The sequence below is a fragment of the Gymnoscopelus microlampas genome (assembly GCF_963454915.1).
Source record: "Gymnoscopelus microlampas genome assembly, chromosome: 17".
NCBI classification, from domain to species: Eukaryota; Metazoa; Chordata; class Actinopteri; order Myctophiformes; family Myctophidae; genus Gymnoscopelus; species Gymnoscopelus microlampas.
The window spans coordinates 6,338,267-6,360,461 of record NC_139954.1 but is presented as its reverse complement, the minus strand read 5'-3'; the positions used below and the strand labels follow the sequence as shown (position 1 = coordinate 6,360,461).

At 41.8% G+C, this 22,195-nt stretch overlaps 1 protein-coding gene across 1 annotated transcript in view; it reads right to left on the bottom strand.

Annotated features, from left to right (window-relative positions):
• LOC311064133 (ephrin type-A receptor 6-like) overlaps window positions 1-22,195 on the bottom strand; it is a gene marked incomplete at both ends in the record, with an annotated part of 409,840 nt that overhangs the window by 186,456 nt on the left and 201,189 nt on the right. Inside the window, one exon of the mRNA XM_084083900.1 lies at window positions 1,921-2,076. Coding sequence (XP_083940026.1) covers window positions 1,921-2,076 — 156 coding nt within the window. The remainder of the gene's footprint in view (window positions 1-1,920; window positions 2,077-22,195) is intronic.

The window sequence follows — 22,195 nt, the reverse complement described above, 5'->3', positions numbered from 1 at the left end:
TTTTGAATAGCCCAAAGTATAAAATAATGGTTATACTGTAGATAAACATCTATAATTACACAGTATGCGTTCCCGATCTTAATGGCTTAAAGGTATGGTAAGTGATATTTCTTGGTTAAAACAAAATGTTTTTTTGTCGTTGTTGTCGAAAGGTTAAAGCACTACATATTCTGATAAGTAATCATTGCTATAGAAAGTTTGTTCAGTAACAGGGCTCTACCCGTCTTTCCAGCTCTTTAATAAACACAAACACATTTCAGGTGGGTTGCCAATTACAGCAAATCCAGGAGAGAGTAGTGCCCAATCAGCTTTAATTTTATTGTTATTTATTGTTCCAGTTCCAATTTCGTCCACTCATTTATTTATTTCATCACTTCCATATTGGACTCGTGTATCCTGTATCCTGTGAGAGTTCTCTCTCCTGATTGGATACCATTGGTATCCTGAAGTGAAAAATGCCCTTTTGGTTTAATAAACGTGATGATGACTAAAACTATGACTAAATATATTGACAATTTCGTGAACAAATAAAAAATAGTGGAGAAGAGATCCAGGAGAACGAAGACAAGTCATGTTATGTTTGGTTGCGCTCCGGTGTTGCGCTCTGAAAATAGCAGATCTACAAGCTCACAACGCGTCACAGTGCGACACGTTGTGAGCTTGTAGATCGGCTATTTTCAGCATGCAACCAAGTCAAGTGTTAAATCAGCCATTACGACGCCATCAAGGCACCGCCAACATACATTTTAGTCGACTAAAATCAACTGTAGATTTAGTTAACTATGATATTATGGTATTTAGTCGACTAAAACTAGACAAAAACTAAAACATTTCAGATGACTAAAATACGAGAAAAACAAAATGGAATTTTATTCAAAAGACTATGACTAAAACTAAATCAAAATTTGCTGTCAAAATCAAGTTGGCATTCAATTCACCTGCACAAGCCGAGGCACCAGAATGTCTCTGTCTGTCTGTCTGTCTGTCTGTCTAAAACATAATTGATCAATACAATTAAATCAGCAGAGAAAGTAGCATAGATAAACTGCTAATTAGTCTAATGAGTCTATGCCTGTCAAATGAAATCTGCCATATAAATACATTTGACTAATTAAAAAGCTAATCATTTGTCTGAGAAAATGCTAATGAAAAGCCAAATTGAAGAGATTGAAGTTTTTAACCGGCACTTAGCGATGTTTAGACCGGACTCGCTTCCCTGATTTCTTGAGGTAAGGCAAATCCAGTTTAGGGGCATCTATCTATGAATGCATAAAATGTGTGTGTGCGTGCGCGTGCGTGTGTGTGTGTGTGTGTGTGTGGGGGTGCGGCTGTCCCCTAACATCAGTGATTCTCAACCTGTGGGCCGTGAGGATATTGCAATTGACCCTTACCATGTGCACGGAACAGCGAAGCCCGTTTTTTTCGATTTCAACAAATCTCAGCTGTTTATAAGCGTTTCTGTGAACTGCCTCCCGGGTTGCCAGATCATGTGCGCATATCCCCCCACGGGTATGGACTAGTTAATATTAAACACTTAATGTAACATTATTGTAAAAATGTGATGGTATTTCTTTCTTTAAAGTATATTAGAATGAAAAACCCGCACACCCGTATTGCTGCTCCCACATGCGACCAGGCTCTTCCTCAGACGTTTAAAACCTTGACAAATTAGTTTCCAATGTGATAAACAGTCTTTTTTCCATTCCAAAGTGCGTCTCTTGAAAAACTAAAGGAATGTTACAAAGGTGCTTTCAACCACCAACCCTTGCAGTTTTCATTTATCTTGGTTTTCTATCTGTTGTTAAGCCTATTGATTTATATCTTGAGTTGTGACTTCTTCTGTTAAGTAGGCTACAACATGCCTGTCGTGTCGTGTTTATTGGTTTAAAGTGTACTATTGTTGTTATTATTATTACTCACGTGTGCAGGCCATGGTGGGCGGGTCCTTCTCGGCCCTGAAGAAGCCTTTCTCGCAGTGACAGATGGCGGCGCCCAGGCCGTAGCTGTAGCTGTGTGGGGGACACTTGGAGCACTTGATGTTCCCCGCAAACGCCTTGTAGAAGCCTGGATGGCATGCTGTAAGGAGAGAGACACACAGAGAGACATGGGTCAGTTATTATCAACCATTTTGGACCCTCAAGTTTGATGTGCATTAGTCCACGCTCCGCAGACCCTCATTTGATACTGTAATATCCTCTATTTAACTCTGAGAGTCTACAAATGGAACCAAATGGACCAGTAAGGGACCCTGGGGGTGCTCTTTGAGAACCTAAACTCTGTGCCAGTCTGTCAGCCCCCGTCCACCTGTCCCGAGGATGTCTTCTGGCTCTGTTTTGATTATGAGGTTGATAGAACTTCATTAAGCCCCCCTGGTGGTGTTTTTATGGTGTTTTATGTCTTCTCTGACTATTTTGAGTTTCTACCTGGAGGCTGAAACCTTGAGGGTCAAACGTGCCAATAGAGAAACAGCACTTTAATGACACAGTAAAATTATACCCTCCCTCTCATTATCATAACACAACAGGTGTGGGCATGAGGAGGAGGAGGGACTAGTACAGGTGGGTGGTGCTAAGGTGGTGGAGGGGGTGCTAAGGTGAGAACCAGGTATACTTAATGAACTGGAGGCGTGTCCACATAAAAACATAATTTTAACAATTTCTGCACACTTTTTTGAAAAACATCTTCCTCCTAGTATAACCATAATACCTGATGATTATGTTTTAAGGGGGGAAAAAAATCACTGAAAATCACGGCACCCCGTCTTTATGTAGTGACCTATAGTTATTACAACATGCCGTTCCACTGTGCATTATATACTGTAATATAAAGTAACTATTTTACATGGTGACAGTGGTGTTGATGGTGACGTTAAATATGCATCATGATCAGAATATGCATACTGTATATAGTGGATAAATTAAATATAAACAAACATGACGTGTAGGCAGCAGATGACAAGGTGAGGCTGTCCATTATAATCACGACAACTACTGAAGGGGGAGGCGGGGGGGGGTAACCTATATTCTGTACCCCTTCCCGAGGTGGACCCAAGTTCAAGGTTCTGAGAAGTGTGTCTGAAACTGAGCCGTGGTGGAATGGAATCAAACCCAGAACCTGTGAAGTTCTTCACGGTTCACTTAGTTCTTGTAGAGTCCAAAAGAGCCATCTGTCTCACTCTGTCAGTCCTCCTCCCTGTGGTCTCTTTGTGTCCCAGTCTGTCAGTCTCCTCCTTGTTCGTCTGTCCCTGTGGTCTCTTTGTGTCCCAGTCTGTCAGTCCCCTCCTTGTCCTGTCTGTCCCTGTGGTCTCTTTGTGTCCCAGTCTGTCAGTCTCCTCCTTGTTCGTCTGTCCCTGTGGTCTCTTTGTGTCCCAGTCTGTCAGTCCCCTCCTGTCCGTCTGTCCAGACAGTGTTTTTTTTATCTTTACGTGTCTTCATTGTATCGCAGATGCATCGTGTCTAAATCAGCTGTCTGCTGTCTGCACCGTCTGGGCCTCAGGGAGCAACACACACACACACACACGCAAAAATGAATGCATGACTGTGCGCACACACACATCAGAGAGAGAAATAAGTAAAAACAGAGAGAGAGAGAGAGAGAGAGAGAGAGAGAGAGAGAGAGAGAGAGAAAAGAGATAAGAAAGAGAAGGAACAGAGCGAGAGAAGAGGGTCTGGGACAAAAGAGAGAGATTGATAGAGGAAGAAAGAGAGAAAGTAGAGAGAGAGAGAGAACGACTTGTGCCTGGAGAGAAGTGTCAGCGAGCTCATCGATTTAACAAAGTAACACAAGGCCTTCACCTTCAAGTACTGACAGAGTGTGTGTGTGTGTGTGTGTGTGTGTGTGTGTGTGTGTGTGTGTGATAAATGGCAGTGCAGGGAGGACACCATGGACATGTGCAACAAATGGAGGCCATTAGGACAAGCTTTAACACACTCACGTGCTGGACGGACACACACACACACACACACACACACACACACACACACACACACACACACACACACACACACACACACACACACACACACACACACACACACACACACACACACACACACACACACACACACACACACACACACACACACACACACACACACACACGTCCCTACAAGTATAGCAACATTTGAGAAATACATTGAGAGTTTTCCTGGTTTTCAAAAGAGGAATGGTTGTTTTTCATGGTTAAAACATATTTCTTAGAGTTATGCTTATACAATTAGGAAGAAGATTCAGGTTGGGGTTAGGATTAGGATTACACATTCAGAAGTTAGGTCTAGGGTTTGAGGTTAGAGTTATGCCTGATTTAGTATATTTGCACAGCTGTAAAACGGCTTTAGGGTTAGGGCAAAAAAATGCTAAATATTGTAAAATGACGTAAAAATGACTTGTGAGGACAAATGACACTTGTCCTCACAAGCATAGTAATACAAATGTGTGTGCGTGCGTGCGTGCATGCCTGTGTGTGTGTGTGTGTGTGTGTGTGTGTGTGTGTGTGTGTGTGTGTGTGTGTGTGTGTGTGTGTGTGTGTGTGTGTGTGTGTGTGTGTGTGTGTGTGTGTGTGTGTGTGTGTGTGTGTGTGTGTGTGTGTGTGTGTTTATGCCTGTGTGTGTGTGTGTGTGTGTGTGTGTGTGTGTGTGTGTGTGTGTGTGTGTGTTTATGCCTGTGTGTGTGTGTGTGTGTGTGCGCGTGTATTCGTCATGAGTGACATTGCCTCCAGCGCATCAAGGCCAGCGGGTGTCATTAACCTCTGCTAGAGGCCCACGCCCTTCACTCTTTCCACAGGCCTGGCAGTGACCTGAACTGCATCCCATGCACCGTAATCACCTGCACCTGTTCTCCAGGCAGCCCCGGGGAGCCCTCCTCTCTGACCTCGGAGCAACCCGGGCGCAGTCTGTCTGACCGTGATCGGCTATTTTGGGGTGGGTGACAACCGGCGTGCAACCAAGTATACGATACGATACTATACGATACAATTAGGATATTACTTTATTATCAGCTCACACTGAAATGTGACCCAGCCGCCATGTATGCAAAACGTACTGTAATACACACATACCACAGAAACACAACAAAATAAATGGCATACATAAAAACATTAAGACAAGGGCAATGTCCACCGCTCAGCGTACCCCTGACCTCTATTAAGCCTCAAAGTCGATTGATGGACAAAGGTCTTCTTCAGTCTAACCTTATTGTAACGTTGTTTCTCCTTCCTGATAAAAAAATAAAATACAAAAAATATTATTAATCAGGCATAACTCTAACTAACCTGACTCCATCAAATGGAAGAAGCTTGCGACACACATTTTGTTTCACAGCCTACTTCCATCTGAGAGACGGTAGCAGAATCGATGACAAACAGTGTTTCAGTTTTTCAAGATACTTGGCAGGTGATTGGATGATCCCGCCCCTAGCAGGGATCATCATTGGTTTGCAAACGCAGCGACCGGGCAGCTCTACTCCCTGTGCAATCCCAGACTCCTTCCTGAAATCAAATGCAAATGAGATTTCCAGAGGGAGGGGGGGTTACCAGGCTAAACTCTAAGCCCCCATCCCCTAGACCAGGGGTTGTCAAAGTTCTGTCTATAGGACCCCCCAAATTGACACTCAACAGCCCGCGGACCCCCATTTGTAAAAACATGCCAGGGACCCCGATATAAGAGAAGATTTTTTACGGGTATAGCAGTGACTCTGAACATTTTTAATTTCAAGGAGGAAAGGAGGAGAGGAGAGGAAGTTCTGCGGCAGTCTGTGATAATAATGGTAGGAGCCAAGACAATATTGATAGAAAAATGATATTGCAATATTTTCCCGGAATGTTGTAATAGCGATATCTAAACATGAAAATACATTTTCCAAATATTGTGCAGACAATTAGTCTCACTGGCAAATCCACTTCCATTCCATGATGCATCTCTATTACACTGTTTCTTCATCGTTCCCTTTCGTCTTTGATAAAGCCTGCAACCTTTGTGACCCTTTTCATTTTTTAGGACCCCCAGTTCGATATGTATTAGGCCACACGGACCCCCATCTGATACAAAGTTTATCTCTAGTTCTCTGGGACCCTCATTTACACTGATACATAATCCAAGACAATACAATACATGTTGGTGGAAAACTCAACAGTAGTATCAACAGGTATATTTACAGAGGAAGGAGGGGAGGGATGGGGGCAGAGGATGCTATACTACCAAGGTGTTCAAGGGGTTAATCCATTTAAGACCGGGAACGCATCTGTGTCACTTTAAAGAGGTGCTGAGGTGGTGCCATGGTTTTGCATTTTTTTCTGTTTTTCATGTGTCTATGAGGTTGATAGAACTTCATTAAGCCCCCTGGTGGTGGTTTTATGTCTTCTCTGACTATTTTGAGTTTCTGCCTGGAGGCTGAAACCTTGAGGGTCAAACGTGCCAATAGAGAAACAGCGCTTTAGTGACATAGTAAAAACATACCCTCCCCCTCATTATCATAACACAACAGGTGTGGGCATGAGGAGGAGGAGGGACTGGGACAGGTGGGTGGTGCCAAGGTGGTGGAGGAGGTGCTAAGGTGAGAACCAGTTATACTTAATGAACTGGAGGCGTGTCCACATAAAAACATAATTTTAACAATTTCTGTACACTTTTTTGAAAAAAATCTTCCTCCTAGTATAACCATAATACCTGATGATTATGTTTTAGGGGGGGGGGGGGGGGGGGGGGTCACTGAAAATCACGGCACCCCGTCTTTAACATTTATTTGGTTGTGGAAAATGTGTGCAAATCTTTGAATACATGTATAATATATGTTTTAAAACGAACATTTTTAACTCCGATCTGTGCTTCTGGGGGTCCCTGGAACAACATGTTTTGAGATGGGGGTCAGCGGACACATTTTTTTTATATGTATTTGGCCGCGGACCACCAATCTCAAAATGTTTTGTTCCAGGGACCCCCCAGAAGCAAAGATTTGAGTTACAAATGTTTGCTTTAAAAAAATATATGTATATATTCAAAGATTTGCACAAATGTTCTTGATTAAAAAAAAAATAGCAGATCTACAAGCTCATATATGAGCTTGTAGATCTGCTATTTTTTAATAGCCAAAGAAATCTTAAAATGACACAGATGCGTTCGCGGATTGAATGGTTTGATTCTTGGCCCACTGTTATTTCTCATTTATATAAACGATCTTCCTGCAGCATCTAATACCATGTTTTCCATCCTGTTCACCGACGACACAAGCGCCATCCTTTCCCACAAAAATGTCAATACCATTATTAATTAAACGAATCAAGGTCTCCTATACTCTCCAAACTTAACAAACTGTCATTCAATATATAAAAAAAATAAGTTTATAATATTCTCTGGTAGGATGAAATGGGTATCCTACTATAATTCTAGTAACCTCTGTCTGTAGTGGTGAGTAGGTGAGTACGTGAGTACGTGAAGCTACCCGGTTCTCCTCAGTGGCTGGAGCAATTGCTCTGATTTTGCACACAGCCATTGACCATTACCATCTGAACTTAACTGTGAAGCCCGTTTTTCAATTTCACCAAATCTCAGCTTCTTATTAGCGTTTTTGTGTCAAACACTGTCGCCATGGTTACGGGGCTGCCCAGCTATGGAACGAACTGCCTCCCGGGTTGCCAGATCCTGTGCGCATATCCCTCCACGGATGCGTCGACCGGGTATGGTCTAGTTGAAATAAGTAGAGTAGCCTCCACCGCATTTTGGGGAATAATGGTTGATGAGAAATACTGCTGGAAAGAACATATCGACCAGGTAACAAAGAAAGTTTCAAAATCTAAATAGAGCCTGTTTAATAACGTTATACTACATACAGCCTATTATATCCTTACCTAACCTACTGTAACATTGTGTGGGCTAGTACCTATTCTTCTTAACCAGACTCCGTCACAACCTACTTCAGTATGTACTTTATAATTATTGTTTGTCTTATTTTCTTTATCATATGTTTTTTATTTTTTTATATATTAATTTATATTAAATAATTAATTGTGAACGCAGCGGAAGGAGCCTACTATGAAAGTGGAGCCTACTATGAAACCGTGCTGTCTGTGTGTCTCTGTGTGTGTGCAGTATGTGTGCAGCCGCGCCCCCATGTGACTCACACTCTCATTGGCTGCCCCCACGTGACTCAGGCTCTCATTGCCTGCATGCACTACAGTGTGGCTGAAATTCGCCTGTGCCCCTGGGTGACTAATTACACTCCTCTGAGAAAAATATAACAGCGACAGTCAAAAATAACACATCTACAAGCATCTACACAAGTTCATCTATTGGGATATCTAAGAATTCCATGTCATTTGTGCATATTTCAGGCCGGATGGCAAGTTGAAAACGCCTTAGTTTGAGAACAGTTTGCCCCAAAACATTCTTCTTATTGTTATTTTCCAGCTGCGTTCGCTTCCCGCGTTTGCGCGGCTTACTTGTTAGTATATAATGTAAAACGGTGAGGTACTCTACCCTAGGGTTTCTTACCTTACCGGCACAACAACTAAATGTAAACTTTCCCATGGAAAGAACTAACCTGCATATGTATATATAAACTGTTGTGATCAAATAAACGGGTTAAACTAAGTGGACACTGGACAGACAGCACTGCTCAAGCAGACAAGCGCAAATGTGAATAAATGAATGTCTTAAAATATCACAGTCACAAACACATTGATGGTCACAAACAAACTGATGGTCACAAGCACTGATTAAAGGAACCGCTGCAGCGTTGATCTAATGAAGAGGAGTTTGACACCTCTGTATAGCCTCTACTAAAATAGAATACCGCAAGTTAATGTACCCAATCAAGTTAAGGACACACAGTTCATTTACAAGCTTGCTTCAAAAGCAACGATTCAAAATGCAACAATGTAAGCCTATATCCTGAGTGCATAGGCTTTCTGCTGTTAAGTCTCTCTTTGTCTCTTTTCCGGCATGGGATACATTTTTAAATAACTTACTTGAAATATGCCCCTAGGCTACAGCCTGCAGGTCGAATATGACAGCAAGGTATTTAAAAGGATCCCTGGTTTATAAGCCAAATATACCGTAATACATTATAATTGTCCTCTACAACGAAAATGCTAAATTAAAAACACCTTACATAGTTCATCTTTCAGTCAATAGGTTCAATGCCCTTCACAAGTTGATGCTGTCATTTGTCCATGCAGTTGTTCTAGCCCTATGGAATGTATGGAATGCATGTGAAAACAAAAAAAAACTTAACACTTCCTAAGGTTAATATCAATATTTTAAATAGGTTGTTTTAGCACCTGCATTCCATACATTCCATAGGGCTAGACCACACATGGACAAATGACATCATCAACTTGCGACGGGCATTGCCCCTCTTGAGTAAAAGATGAACTGTTTCTTAAATAAATCAAATATGTGTTTTTTTTTTATCTTATTTGAGTTATAGAGGGCAATTATAATGTGTTAAGGCATACAGTATATGGCTTAGTAGCCAGGGATCATTTTAATAACAAATGAATACATTATTATTATTGGCCATCTGATCTGATTCCGTCCCCCATTGTACCGAAAAAAGAAAACGGTTCCTACTGTCCTGCAAATGTTTCGACCCGGTCATCCCTACCCTGGTGGTCCCAAAAAATCAGTAGTTTCTCACACTTCCAGGATCTTTCGAAAATGTCCAAAAATAGGAGATGTATAAGCTCACAGCGCGGCACGAAGTGACGCGCTGTGAGCTTATACATCTGCTATTTTTGAGTGGTGCCAGCCACTCCTACACTTGACCGTGTGTGTGGGTCCGTCCGTCCGTCCGTCCGTCTGTCCGTTTGAGCACGGCCTCAACAGCTGCAGCTGATTGCAACACAAGGATGCACCGCTCTCTTCACACCGGGTGTGATTTTTGAATAGCCAACGCTACAATCTAAAATGACAGATGTTTTCCAAATTTCATTGGGTTAACTCCAGCAGAAGCAGGTCTGCTATGTATCATCACTGTTCTCAGCACAAGGTTAATTAGCAAAGTTCTGGGTGGAAAAAGACAGAGAGATCGATGTAAGACAGAAAAATAGTAGATATAACACAGCAGTGCTGTATCCCAGAGCTCTGTGGGGGGGTCTCGGGTTGGATTCTAGAGTCCAAGGTTAATGAGCTCTGACAAGGCCAAGGCCATATTGATAGAAATATGGTGAAAAGCGATATCAAACGTGAAAATGCATTTTCCATTTCCAAATATTGCGCAGACTAATGGGGCCCATTCAGGGGCCTCAGAGCCGTGAGCAGCAGCTGGACTTTTAAACAGCCTCACATAGATGGAGCTTTTATTGATGCCGGGGGGGGGGGGCAGCACAGCAGTTACAGTTACAGCGTTAGGAAAAGTACAGGATTCAGTGATGCAAAGGGAAGAAAACAAGACAAACCAAACAACAACCAATACATGAACAGGAATAGTATACACCTATAAATACAAATGTCTGCAATATGCAGAATAAAAAAAGGAAAGATCACACGGTCATCGCAGTATCCCGCCCAAAGCACAACCAGTGGCGGAAAGTAACTACACATACTCAAGTATTTCCAATTTTCAGTACTTTTACTTCAACTCCACTACATCTCAGAGGCAACTATGTCAGAGGAAAGTTTACATAGTGCAGTTTTAAGCCTCATTTCCAAAATGGCGAAAATAGTGGATCTTGTGAGCTTGTAGATCCACTAGTTTCGCTCTTTTGGGAGGATGAAGAATGTTCGCCTGTAATGAAATGCCAAAAATAGGGATGCCAGGGTGAACGTGGTTTATACATGTATGGCTGCAGACATGCATGAAAACACATATCTCTATAACATGTGTCACATGTGGATCTGAAATCAGATTAATCTGCAAAAAAAAAGGAAATGCATAAAATAACTTAATTTGAGGTTAAATGTGAACACTAGAGGGTGGCAAATTCCACCCCCTGAGACCCCAAATGGTCATGACTATGCCGTAATAACTATGCCGTACATCAATGTTTCAAGGACCCACAAATTGATATGTATTTGGCCACGGACCCCAATCTGAAACTGTTTTGCCAGGGATCCCCAGAAGAGAAGATTTATGTTAAAACAAATTATCGAAATTATTCAATATCTTCATGTAGATTGTAGATCTGCTATTTTTAAATAGCCAACGTATGGATAAAGGGGACCCCTGCAACCCCCCCAAAAGGACCCCTGGGGGTCCCCGGACCCCACTTTGAGAACCACTGCTGTAGACACAGCACACGTACATTGGAGAGCTTGTTAAAGACAGTAGATCAGACATGGTCGCCACTCAGGGCTTCTCCTTTCATTAGACGGAGCAGCAGCCATCCTTTTTGTTTGTTTGCTTTGTCAGCTAGACTTTTAAAAAGGGTTTAGTCAGTCTTAATGGCTGTTTGTGCTTACAGAGGACTTACGCCATGACACAGCTATCGATCGGGCTAACCAAGGACATATCAGATCCATTCTGCTCCGCTGTGAAAACGCGCAAACAAACAAACATTATCTGTCAAACATGATACGTTGAAAGTGTGCAATAATGGTCCTGCCGCACACGCACGCGCACACACACACACACACACACACACACACACACACACACACACACACACAGTACGTTACTGCTAATTCACCACATGTATAGGGGTATGTGTGATCATGTTTGCATGTACAGACAATTATGTGAGTGGGTGTTGCATTATGCATGCATGTGTGTATATGGGGGTATATGCAAGTAAGTGTACCATACATTTTCATGTATATGTCATTGTGTGTAGGTGTAAAGATAAAGTAATCGCTCTGATGTATCCATAGGCGATTTTTGCCTCTGCTAGCAGGGGGGGGGGGGGGTGGGGGGGCAAAGGAAATATATGAACATATATTTTTTCATATATGTAACATATGGTTATAATATATGTGACATATTCGAAATTGGCCGCCTGCATATATGTCTCTACATATAATGTACATATATCCATATATGTGGCATATATGTGGACATATACAGTATAAGCTATATATGAGACATAGTTCCTATGTATACACATATATGAACCTGAATATGGCATATATGCAGCATATATTCTGCATATACTTGCCATATATTGGCAAATTATATTTAAAAAATAAAATAACAATAATAATAACTTATTATTATTATAACAACAGGAGGGTGTAGGTGTAGAAATGTTTCCATATGTATTCACACTAAATGCCACGTGCATGCATGGATGTATGCAGTTGCGTTGCTATGAGCTTGTAAATGTGCTATTTTTGGTGAAGAGATTTGGTGTAGATGGATAAAGTACACACCAAGTACAATGCAACAGGTTCTTACTGCATGGTGTGTGTGTGTGTGTGTGTGTGTGTGTGTGTGTGTGTGTGTGTGTGTGTGTGTGTGTGTGTGTGTGTGTGTGTGTGTGTGTGTGTGTGTGTGTGTGTGATATGAAATGAAATGTGAGCTTACCATAATCACAGTAATCCTTAATCATATTCCATAATATTCCAGGGCTTTTGCAGAGAAATGAGTCAGGCTCCAGTCACTTTCAAATTAGAGCACTGCAGAGGGCAGGTGTGTGTGTGTCTGTGTCCAGCTGATGGTCGTTGACGCTCGTTAATGCTGTAGGCATCAGAGCAATTATGCTTCTGCACTGTCAAATAGGCCAGATATCGGTATCGGAAATTAGGAGTTGGACAAATATCGGTACTGTATATCGGATATCAGTAAAAACAAAAGTCAATATCGAACATCCCTAGTCTAAATGGTTATACTGAAGTGATATTGATCAATTCCAACTATTATCAAAGTATTAGACTGCAGAGCACCCCTGGACTTGCGTCACGGCACCCTAGGGTGCCACGGCATGGGCACCCACTTTGAGAGAAACCCTGTCCTAGGCAGCAGTGGTGATGGCATGGCGCTCCTCTCCTCTCCTCCTCTCTCTCGGCGGAGCAGCGATCCCAAGAGGAGCACAATTCTGCAGCATTTACTTGCAGAACCAACATCAACAAATGTTGCAGAATAGTTCAGCTCTTGACAATCAAAATGTTTGGAAGGTGATGGATGCCATGATGAGATATTCGCCGTGGAAGATGATGGTAGGCGGGCAGGCGGTGGCGAGGCGAGGCGAGGCGAGGCGAGGCGGACAGGGAGAAGATAGCCTGGGAAAGTACTTACTGCGTATTGTCGCTGACGGGTAGAAACCTTGTATGTACGAAACGGTTACTTTTCAAGAAATGGAAAAAAATAACCTGTGTTCCAGCGGATCCAATGTAGTTATTTAGTCACAATCTCTTCTTAATACTTTTCATTGGTTTGATAATTATAAAATCAACAGACACACTTAACCACTTTCACTTTATAAATGTTTTAATAGCAAAAATTGCCGATCTAGTGGATCTGCTATGTTCGCAATATTTTATAAAAATAAAACAAAACAAAATATAAAACGAAATAAAATGAAATATGGAGATACAAGGTTTCTGCCCGACAGCAACGATATGGAAACATAGAAGAGATAACCTGCAAAAAAAAAAAAACAGCCAGCACCCAAGCCCCCTATCTTCAATCCCATCCCAGTCGGGGAGATTATCCCTGTTCGCTGATATAGAAAAAAAAAAAGAATACAAATATAACGTATTGCTTTTTCTCTCTGCACTGAAAGCCACACAGTGAAAATCCCCAGTGTTACTGTTTGTAGCTCTGAGTGTTAAACTAAAGGACCACTTCACCCACTTTCAATCCATTATAAGAAATGATGCCATCTTATAATGAGCATTAGTGAGGACCTGTATATGAAGATACGGTTGAAAATGGGTGAAGTACTCCTTTAATACTAAGGGTTTTAGTGTGCATCTGCATACAGGCAGGGAGAGACCGGATGATAAGACAGATTGACAGGCAAGTATAGAGACCGGTTCAGGGAGACAGGTAGGGAGAGACAGTTTCAGAAAGACAGTCAGACGAGGCAGTGGCGCCGAGGCCCAGCTATGGCTCATGTACTGTATGTAGATGCTATCGTTTGTCACATTACACCTGGGGAAAGATGGAAGTAAATGCTACATGATACTGAAGATGTTCTCCCTGTGCAACACTTGATGATAAAAAGCCAGCTTGTCAATATGTGCGGGAATGCAAGAAAAATGATACGGCAAACAGTATCGTGTGACAAGTGAGATTATACCGAGTTCATGTCCACGGTTAGTCACACATCCAAGCAATGCTGTCGTACATGACAAAAGTAATAAAAAGAACAACGTTGCCAGGTGTGAAGCATGAATATACAAGTAACGCACATCTTCAATAATAGATGTATCGATTTAAGTCGCAAACATGGCAATAAACACGAGACACTTACAAGCTACAAGGTCTTGAGGATCTGATATTTCCCCCCAAAAAAAGCATTTTTGATCGAAAGCAGACAATATTGAGTTTCTAAAAAAAGCTCAGCTCAGCTTGACATGCACGCAAGCAAGCAAGCACGCACGCACATACACACGCACACACCACACTTCAGGGTCCTCAAGAACAAGGACCTCTCTGCTCTCCTCTCCTCTCCTCTCCTCTCCTCTCCTCTCCTCTCCTCTCCTCTCCTCTCCTCTCCTCTCCTCTCCTCCTCCTCTCCTCTCCTCTCCCATGTGGTCTTTCTTTAATTTACAGGCGTTGACATTTAGCAGGTGGTGCTTATCCTCGGTGACAGCAGAGTGCTAGGATCTCAAGCAGCAGAGGAGGCGGCGGCCAATGGGATTAGAGTGTCATCACAACGAGGGACATGTTATGACAGTCACTTAGATCAAGTAAACAACACAAAAAAGGTATACTTTTTATTAAACACATAAAGGTATACTTTTTATTAAACCCTATACTACCGCAGTGGTTCCTCTACCTTTTCTGGATCAGGTGCCACTTGAAAAATCTCAAAAAAGTGTTTGTTAAATGTTAAAATGTTGGACTACCTCTAAACAGACGAGTGGTGTAAAGTAACTAAGTCAATTTAATCAAGTACTGTACAATTTTGAGGTGCTTTTACTTTACTGGAGTATTTCCAGTTTTCAGTACTTTTACTCCTACTCCAGTACATCTCAGAGGCAAACATTGTACTTTTACTCCACCACGATGATTTGAAAACTTTAGTTACTAGTTACTTTGCACATATACATGATTACATTAAAACATACATTAACCACTTTGACCCTATTTTATACCTTGGCTATTAGAAATTAGCCGATCTGCAAGCTCACAACGCATCGCATCGCGACACGTTGTGAGCTTGTAGATCTGCTATTTTCAAACATGTACTTAAAGTACATCTTGAAACCAATACTTTTGTACTTTTACTCAAGTAAATTTTGAATTCCGGACTTTTACTTGTAACAGAGTCATTTTACTTAAGTCAAACATTTGAGTACTTTTTCCACCACTGAAACAGACATGGCCTCACGTCCACCCTAACAGCCCCCCCCCCCACACACACACACACGCAACAGCCTCCCCCCCCCCCACACACACACACAAACACAATTGCCATAATAATCTAATACGCTGCACAATTGAAGAAAAGCATGTGCAGAGGCAAAGACAGTTCTGTCTGTCTATTCTATTCACACAGACGCATTAGCAGGTCCCTACAATGTCAGTATCATTATCACACAGCTTTGTGGAATACCCGATTCTAATTGGTCGATCAAGGCCTTCTGTTATTAGCTGATAACAGACCAGCGTTCTGCCTCTTTTCATGTCGCTATGGATACGGAAAATGTGTGCGCTAAATGAAATCATTTCTATATCAATATTTTGTGACAGATTATTGATTTAGTTTGTACTGTAAGTAGCCGAGTAATAAGTGGGCACACCGTTGCTTTCAGGCAAAACACCTGCTTAACACATCGGGTGCCGAACACGGTCTGAACCGTGTTTTCACAGAGTAGCGCTTTGGTGCCGCTCACGGTCTGAACCGTGTTTTTAGTCTTTTTGTTTTTTTCGTTTCGTTTCGTTTTCGCAGCTCTGGGAGTACCCATTGTGATCCTGAGAAGGAAGGGCCAGATAGATCACCGGAAACAAAAACATGGCTCCCATCCGCTTCCTGTCTATTTCCTTCTTTAAAACGCCTATATCTCCGAATCTGTTTCCGGTGTGGAAAAACCGGCCATGCGCGATGCGCGATCCGTCCCCGTTGTAACTTGCGAGTGAAATGTTATCGATCCAGGATGTAGCCAGGGTCATCCGCAACATGAATGGATGCTTTTTTTTAACGTGGATTTGCTCGTCGCAGAGTCTAAACAGCAAAGCGCAGTCAATGGGGAGAATGCTGGCACCCACGGTAAGTTGTTATGAAAAAATGCTGGCACCCGATGTGTTAAGAGTGGGAACCCTTTCACTTAACGCTTCTTTGAGAACGTACAATCAAACATGGATGCCTCAGACCTTGACAGTGGTTCCGGAGGAAAGCGATATTTGTATTGGGGAATGGCGAACACATAGGATTATGCATTGTACGTGCAAACTGGTACACACACGCACGCACGCACGCACACACACGCACAGACACACACACACACACACACACACGTGCACCCCGCTTTATATATTTTTCTGTCTTAATTCTTTCTCTCTCCTTTCTGTTCCTCTCTCCTATTTAATTATCTCTCCTCAATCCGCAACAGATTGACTCAATTTATAAAGGGATTAAGGCTAAATGAGTTTTTGTATGATTTTTCTGTATGCCACTTGTATTAGGCATGCTTTAATTACCAAAATCAGTTCCACCACGAACGTTTACCCATGCCTGCTGAAACACTGTTACTGTTGTTGAGGTCATTGTTATCGTTAATACTATTACCACTAACAAAAACATCTATTTTCTATTTTTATTATCATCATTGTTTTATTCATATTTTATATTTATATACTTTTGATTTTTAGTTCTTTGTTCTCTTGCAATGTTGTCTCTGCATCTGGGAAGAGTGGGTGGGTGGGAGGAACAGCGGGTGGACAGATGGGAAATGAGGGGTATTCATGCATTGCATATGATGACCTCACATGGGAGGAAAAACATCTTTAAAAAACCCAATGAACAGATTTTGTATTTTTTTTAAATAAAAAAAAGAGTCGGTACCCTGGTTCGAATGGAGAGCCAGGTTCCTAGTTTAGGTTAGTTCTGGGTGGGCGGTCTGGTGCCCCCTCACCCTCAGGCCTATGAAACACAAAAAGAGGTTTCTGCCCGACAGCAGTAATACGTGAAGTGCTCCTTTAAGTCATCTTCATACTGTCTTTTATATTATTTTGGTAAATGTATGTTACTAGCACTTCTCTGTAGTTGTTCTCTACTCTTACCTTTATTTTTGTTTCAGCCTTACTGCAGTGCTGCTATGACAAAGTTGACAACTACCCTCAGGATTAATTGAGGTATATCTGATCTGTTTTAATGCTGCGTTCAAAACTGCCAGCTACAGAAGATACAAAGTGACGCAGTGTGTCTGTCACTGCGTCGTTGTTGAAGTGTTGATCGACACCTTCATTGAGAAAAAAATATGTAGGAAAATAATAAAGTCTGGGGTTGAAAAGAACAGGGAACAAGCTGATGGGGGCAGTGGTCTAAAGTAACAAGTACATTTACTCAAGTACTGTACTTAAGTACACTTTTGAGGATTTTTTACTTTACTGGAGTATTTCCAATTACAATAGCCATTTCAACCCTATATACATTTCGGCCATTTGAAAATAGTCGATCTACAAGCTCACAATGCGTCGCGATGCGACGCATTGTGAGCTTGTAGATCGACTATTTTCAAAAGATTTGCATACATTTGAAAACTTGTGAAATGGGACATTCTGTCTAATGAGTACTTGTACTTTTGGTACTTTAAGTACATGTTGATGCCAATACGTTTGTACTTTTACTCAAGTACATTTTGAATTCCAGACTTTTACTTGTAACAGAGTATTTCTATATTGCAGTATTGATACTTCTACTTAAGTAAAACAAAACCTTTTCCACCGCCGGTGTTGATCGACACGTCCGCTGACGTCATGATGCGTCCGACGAGCGAGAAAAAAATATGAAGGAAAATATAAAGCCTGGGGTTGAACAGAACAGGGAACAAGCTGATGGAAGTAATTAGTTTTCGCTCCGTTACAAGCGAGAATTGTGTGAAGAGAGAAGATGAGTGGAACAACAATTGGTGGTTTTGTAGTAGCCTGGCATGGCCAAACTAATATCACTGTGTAGATATTAGTCTGGACTCTCTGTGTGGAACCTGCATTTCCAAGGGGCGAATTAACCCATTGAGACCTGGAACTGTGCCATTTTTAGATTTGAGATAAAAAGCATTATTTTACACTTTGGGCTATTCAAAAATAGCAGATCTGCAAGCTCATAGCTACGAGCTTGTAGATCTGCTATTTTTTGAAAATTCGTGAAAATGTGTGCAAATCTTTGAATACATATATTTTTAAAGCGAACATTTTTAACTCAAATCTTTGCTTCTGGGGGTCCCTGGAACAACATATTTTGATGGGGGTCCGCGGCCAAATACATATAATTTTGGGGGTCCTTGACATGAAAAAGTTTGAGCACCACTGATATAGAAACATACGTTTTTCAGAAAACTGTTGAGATGTAGAATCGGCTTTAGGTCACAATGGGTTAAAAAATTCCTCCGGTGGTAAACCCGCCCCATATTTGCATACTGGGTCCTGATCACTATTTCGGAGGGAGTAAAATCCAATCACAACTGAGCGGGGGGGGGGGGGGGGGGGGGGGGGGGGCAATTTTCTTTTGCAATGGCAGATTTGTATGGTTTCCAGGCTAGTTTTGTAGCTCTGTAGCTAATACTGGCTGTCGCTTCGTATCTTCATGTCACTGGCTTCCATTGAAAATGAATGGTAGACTGTAGCTTTGTATCTGGCCGTGTGAACACAACATAACACTATGTCACCTCTCTCTCCCTCTCCCTCTCTCTCTCTCTCTCTCCCTCTCCCTCTCCCTCCCCATTTCTTCCGCACAGTTGAGGTTCTGTCGTCTGTTCTGCGGTGTGACATTTCGGCGCTCTCCGACGCCATCTGCGCTCTCCTCTCCCCGCTGCTTCGGAGTGCTCCATCTAATCTCCGCTATTAGACACCCTGATTTCAATCTCAACGTGACATTTGGGGGGGATAAGCGAGTTCAGGGGCTGTTGCAACCCGAGAGGCTCTGTTTACTAGGCAATAGGCAGAGCTGACCCGGTGAGGAGCAGATTAACCCCACCGTCCCTCCGCTCACTCCCTCTGTTCCTCCTCCTGTCTCCTTCCATGTTGCTCTTTTATTGAAAGAGTGAAGTCTTCCCAGGTGAGGTAAGCTAGCCAGAACCAGGGGCTGTGATCGCACTGTTATATGCATGCACACACACATGCACACGCACACACACACACACACACACACACACACACACACACACACACACACACACACACACACACACACACACACACACACACACACACACACACACACACACACACACACACACACACACACACACACACACACACACGTACACATTGTGGTGTGTCGTGTCAAAAGTACTCAAATGTTTTACTTAAGTGGTAAAAGTATCAATACTGCAATGTAGAAATACTCTGTTACAAGTAAAAGTCTGGAATTCAAAATTTACTTGAGTAAAGGCACAAAAGTATTGGTATAAAAATATACTTAAAGACGAGGTGCCGTGATTTTCAGTGATTTTTTCCCCCCTAAAACATAAACATTAGGTATTATGGTTATACTAGGAGGAAGATTTTTTTCAAAGAAGTGTACAGAAATTGTTAAAATTATGTTTTTATGTGGACACGCCTCCAGTTCATTAAGTATACCTGGTTCTCACCTTAGCACCTCCTCCACCACCTTAGCACCAACCACCTGTCCTAGTCCCTCCTCCTCCTCATGCCCACACCTGTTGTGTTATGATAATGAGGCGGAGGGCATGTTTTTACAATGTCACTAAAGTGCTGTTTTTCTATTGGCACATTTGACCCTCAAGGAAGAAACTCAAAATAGTCAGAGAAGACATAAAACACCATAAAAACACCACCAGGGGGCTTAATGAAGTTCTATCAACCTCATAGACACATGAAAAACAGAAAAAGTGCAAAACCATGGCACCACCTCTTTAAAGTACAAAAGTAGAAAGTACTTATTATGCAGAATGTCCCGTTTCACAAGTTTTCAAATGTATAAAAATAGTTTTAAAATAGCAGATCTACAAGCTCACATAGTCATGATCATAGCTTAGTTTTTATTTATTTTTTGTTTAGTTTGTCAGTAAGAGACCAACAATTTTCGTCATAGTTTCAGTCGACGAAAATAACACTGCCTCTAAATGCCTAATCCTAACCCCAACCTGAATCTTTTCTTAATTATAAGCCTACCCCCCCCCCCACATCTTTAACCACAACACAACAATTTATCTTGGTTTGAGCAGGACAATTGTCCTCACAATGTCTGTTTCTCAAATTCAACTATATATGAGATGGAGACATTTGGTCCTCACAAATATATTAATACAAGTACACACACACACACACACACACACACACACACACACACACACACACACACACACACACACACACACACACACTCAGAGAAAGACATCGCTTGTGAAGGGATTTTCACTGATATTACATGTCACATATCTCTCTCTCTGTGTGAAGCACATTGAGTTTTGCCATGCATGAAATATGCTGAATACAAAGTGTGAACTTGACCTGCCTTGGCATTTCTGTTCTGTATTATTTTAAGGGACTTTCTGTCTCCCCTCACATGCTGCAGCTGTTGCTGTCCTGCTTTAATTGGCCCGCCCTCTAGTCAGCCCGCAGTGTAACCTGGGTATGTTATCTCCATCAGAAGCGGCACGGGTAGAAAATAAACCTACGACTTTTTAAGAGCCTTTTCAGCCAATTCAGTTATATTGTGTACAAATATGATGTCTTGTCAAACTGAATAATAATCATATACCACTATGAACCACTAAGATGTACTTGCAAAGCAAAAACTTGCATGCTAACTTTCTGAACTGTCCACAGCCCTCCTCTGAGACACAACGGAGGGCTTATCCTTATTTGAACTTTTTATATGAAGATTATATGAAGATATAGGCTGAAAATGGGTGAAGTGTTACTAGTTCTAAATATCGGTTTCAGTATATTTTCCGTTAATTGCCCCAGCCCTCACACTGCACCGCCAATGTTGCAGAGAACAGACAGAGTTTCACGCTTGTTTTGTATAGACTTTCATCTCGACACTTTCCTGGCGCCGCGGAACAGCTTGTTCTAAAACGAAACTATATATATAAGGGGAGTATATAAGGCGTGCTGAAGTTCGTTTGGAGTTCTCTGGCACGCACAGACACCAGAGCTCGCACACTGCAGTGGAGGCTTTACCGCGTTTCAAAGCGTTCAGATGAAAAGGCAGCCCTGGTAGCGACTGGCAGACAGAAAAATTGTGCTGGATTTCTCCTGAGATCTACTTATTCAAGCAAAAGTTTGCTTCCAACGAAAAAAGAAAAGAACAAAAGTTATGTGCTTGCTAGTATTAGGCTTATTCAATTGGTATCTTTAAAAAAAATGCCCCACTTTGGGGAAAAAAACTGTGGTGTAAGAAGTATTTTACTTGAGTAAAAGTAGCATTAGTAGCACAATATAAAACAAGAGGCAGTTACAAGTATTGGCATCAAAATATACAAAGTGGAGTTGTTTGTTTGTATCCTTATACATACGGATAATATATATTTGCATATATTTGCATACACAGTGAAATGAGGTGTCTGCATTTACATGTACATCTTACTTGTACATCTGCTATTTTTGAGAAAATGTTGAATAATTTGTAATTTATTTAACACTAAAGAACAGGGAAAACTGTTGCGCCCTTCTTTGTCCTTTGGTTGAGTTTGACTGCAGGTGCGGTGGTCTCAAAAACATATAAAGGTAAACTGGCAGAAGGAGACTCGCTCGCTGCATTAAAGTTAAGGAAAAACTCCTTAGACAGACTTGAAAAAAGCATTTTTTTCTTTATTTTATAATGCTCATTTTGTGCTCAGGTGCTCTAAGTGAAATTAAAAAAGCAAACGTTTCAGTCCTCCTGGGACCTTCGTCAGTGCTGTAAAAAGTCTGTCTAAGGAGTCTTTCCTTAACTTTAATGCAGCGAGCGAGTTCTCCTTCTGCCAGTTTA